General features: G+C 31.5%; 1 protein-coding gene across 1 annotated transcript; it reads left to right on the plus strand.

The window, feature by feature from the left end:
* Positions 1 to 76: 76 nt before the first annotated feature.
* Positions 77 to 749, plus strand: LOC118753937 (the record flags this gene model as incomplete). Its single annotated transcript, XM_036488811.1, is given in 1 exon segment — positions 77 to 749. A coding segment is annotated over 1 exon segment (222 nt), but the record flags the coding sequence as incomplete, so codon positions are not given.
* Between the last annotated feature and the right edge of the window lie 900 nt (positions 750 to 1,649).

Consider the following 1,649-nt stretch of genomic DNA (forward strand, 5'->3'; position numbering starts at 1 on the left):
AGTGAGCTTAACCTTCGACTAGATTTGTAGATATGTATGCATGTACCAGATTTATCTAATAAGAAAATATTTTTCAGATACAAAAGACAGCGCCGAAAATTCAGAAAAAAAATGGAAAATAAAAGATGCGATGTCGCGAAAGAGTGCAACAAGTTCGCAAAGTGGTTCCGACTCCCAGAGCAATAATACCGATATCGAAACACAAAGTGAAGGCGACCATAAGGATGACAACCAGACTGTTGATAATGACCAGACAGTAAATTTGGATGAGAACATCTCGTTTTTTTTCAGTTCCTGAAAAATCAAAAAACGATAAAAATCCACTGCTTGTAAGAAGTTCTCTAAAGAAATACAAGCGATCAAGACCGTCTGTGGAATGGGATAAAAGTGATGACATCGATTTATTTTTCTTTAGTATGTCTAAAACTGTTAAGAAGCTACCGTATTGCGAACAAGTGCAGCTCAAGAAGGAAATCAGCTGTTTAGTTTTTCAGGCAGAACTTAAAAGCATCCCAGCATAAAAAATGAATAATAACAGTCAATAGGATGTGATTGTCCTGGCATACTCGTATTAATAACATTTCATACAAAGAACATTTGACATAAATACATACATACATATGGATGTATTGAAGATACTTTCCTTTCCTGTTTGTAAGATAGCGGACATTAATTTCAATCATATAAAACAAAAAAATCCATATATGCAATTGAAACTTTGCAAAATTAAATAACAACGCGAGCATAAATACAAAGTGTTTTTATAATAGTTATGCAATAGCGTAGATACATACATACGAATTTTTTGACTAAGAACCGACTCGGTTCATGACAAAGGTGGAAATTTTAATTTTAATGTAAAACTACTCCCGATTGATTTCTAATGTATTTCGCATATTTATTTGAGTAGTTTTGTGTATGCTTATCACCAATGCAAAAAATACTATCAGGCATGTTCTGTACATCGCACGATTTGAAATAATTATGGTTATTTCTGATGAAAAGGATGAATATTTTATATAAAATCTATAAAAGACCCATCAGCAATGATAATATGTATGTCAACCCTTTAGAAATGCGGGATTTTAAATTTTCGTAGACGTCTCTCAGATCAGTGTTGGCAAAATGTTAATCTGATTAACAATTAAAAATTAACGATTCAAATGTTAATCGCGATTAAGGATAAAAATTAATTAATAATAATCATCTGTACGATTGATTAAATTTTTTAATCGCTAATCACACCAAATTGCTTAAATCGATAACAAAAACCGACTTAGCCATACGCAATTAACTGGCCTTGTGTGCACAGGACAATTCCAGCATAAATTAATTCATCATCAAACCCACTTAACCAAATTAAGGGTTAGTGATTAAAAATTATTATTTTTTAATCGCGGCTACAATAAAATGTTTAATCAGATTTAAATTAATCATGATTAATTGTAATCGGATTTAAATTAATCAAATTCACTAATCGATTAAAAAAATCAATCGATTAGTGCCGACACTGTCGCAGATACACGATAAGAGCCAAATTCAAAGTCATATCTCAAAAAATACTCGTTTACTTCCTCCGTGAAATTTGAAATTTGTCAAATAAGGACTTTTGCGTTGATGTTTAGGATATTTTGCATACATGCAGACAT

The sequence above is a fragment of the Rhagoletis pomonella genome, unplaced genomic scaffold, assembly GCF_013731165.1.
Source record: "Rhagoletis pomonella isolate Grant_MI unplaced genomic scaffold, Rhpom_1.0 Rhpom_scaffold_03087, whole genome shotgun sequence".
NCBI lineage: Eukaryota > Metazoa > Arthropoda > Insecta > Diptera > Tephritidae > Rhagoletis > Rhagoletis pomonella.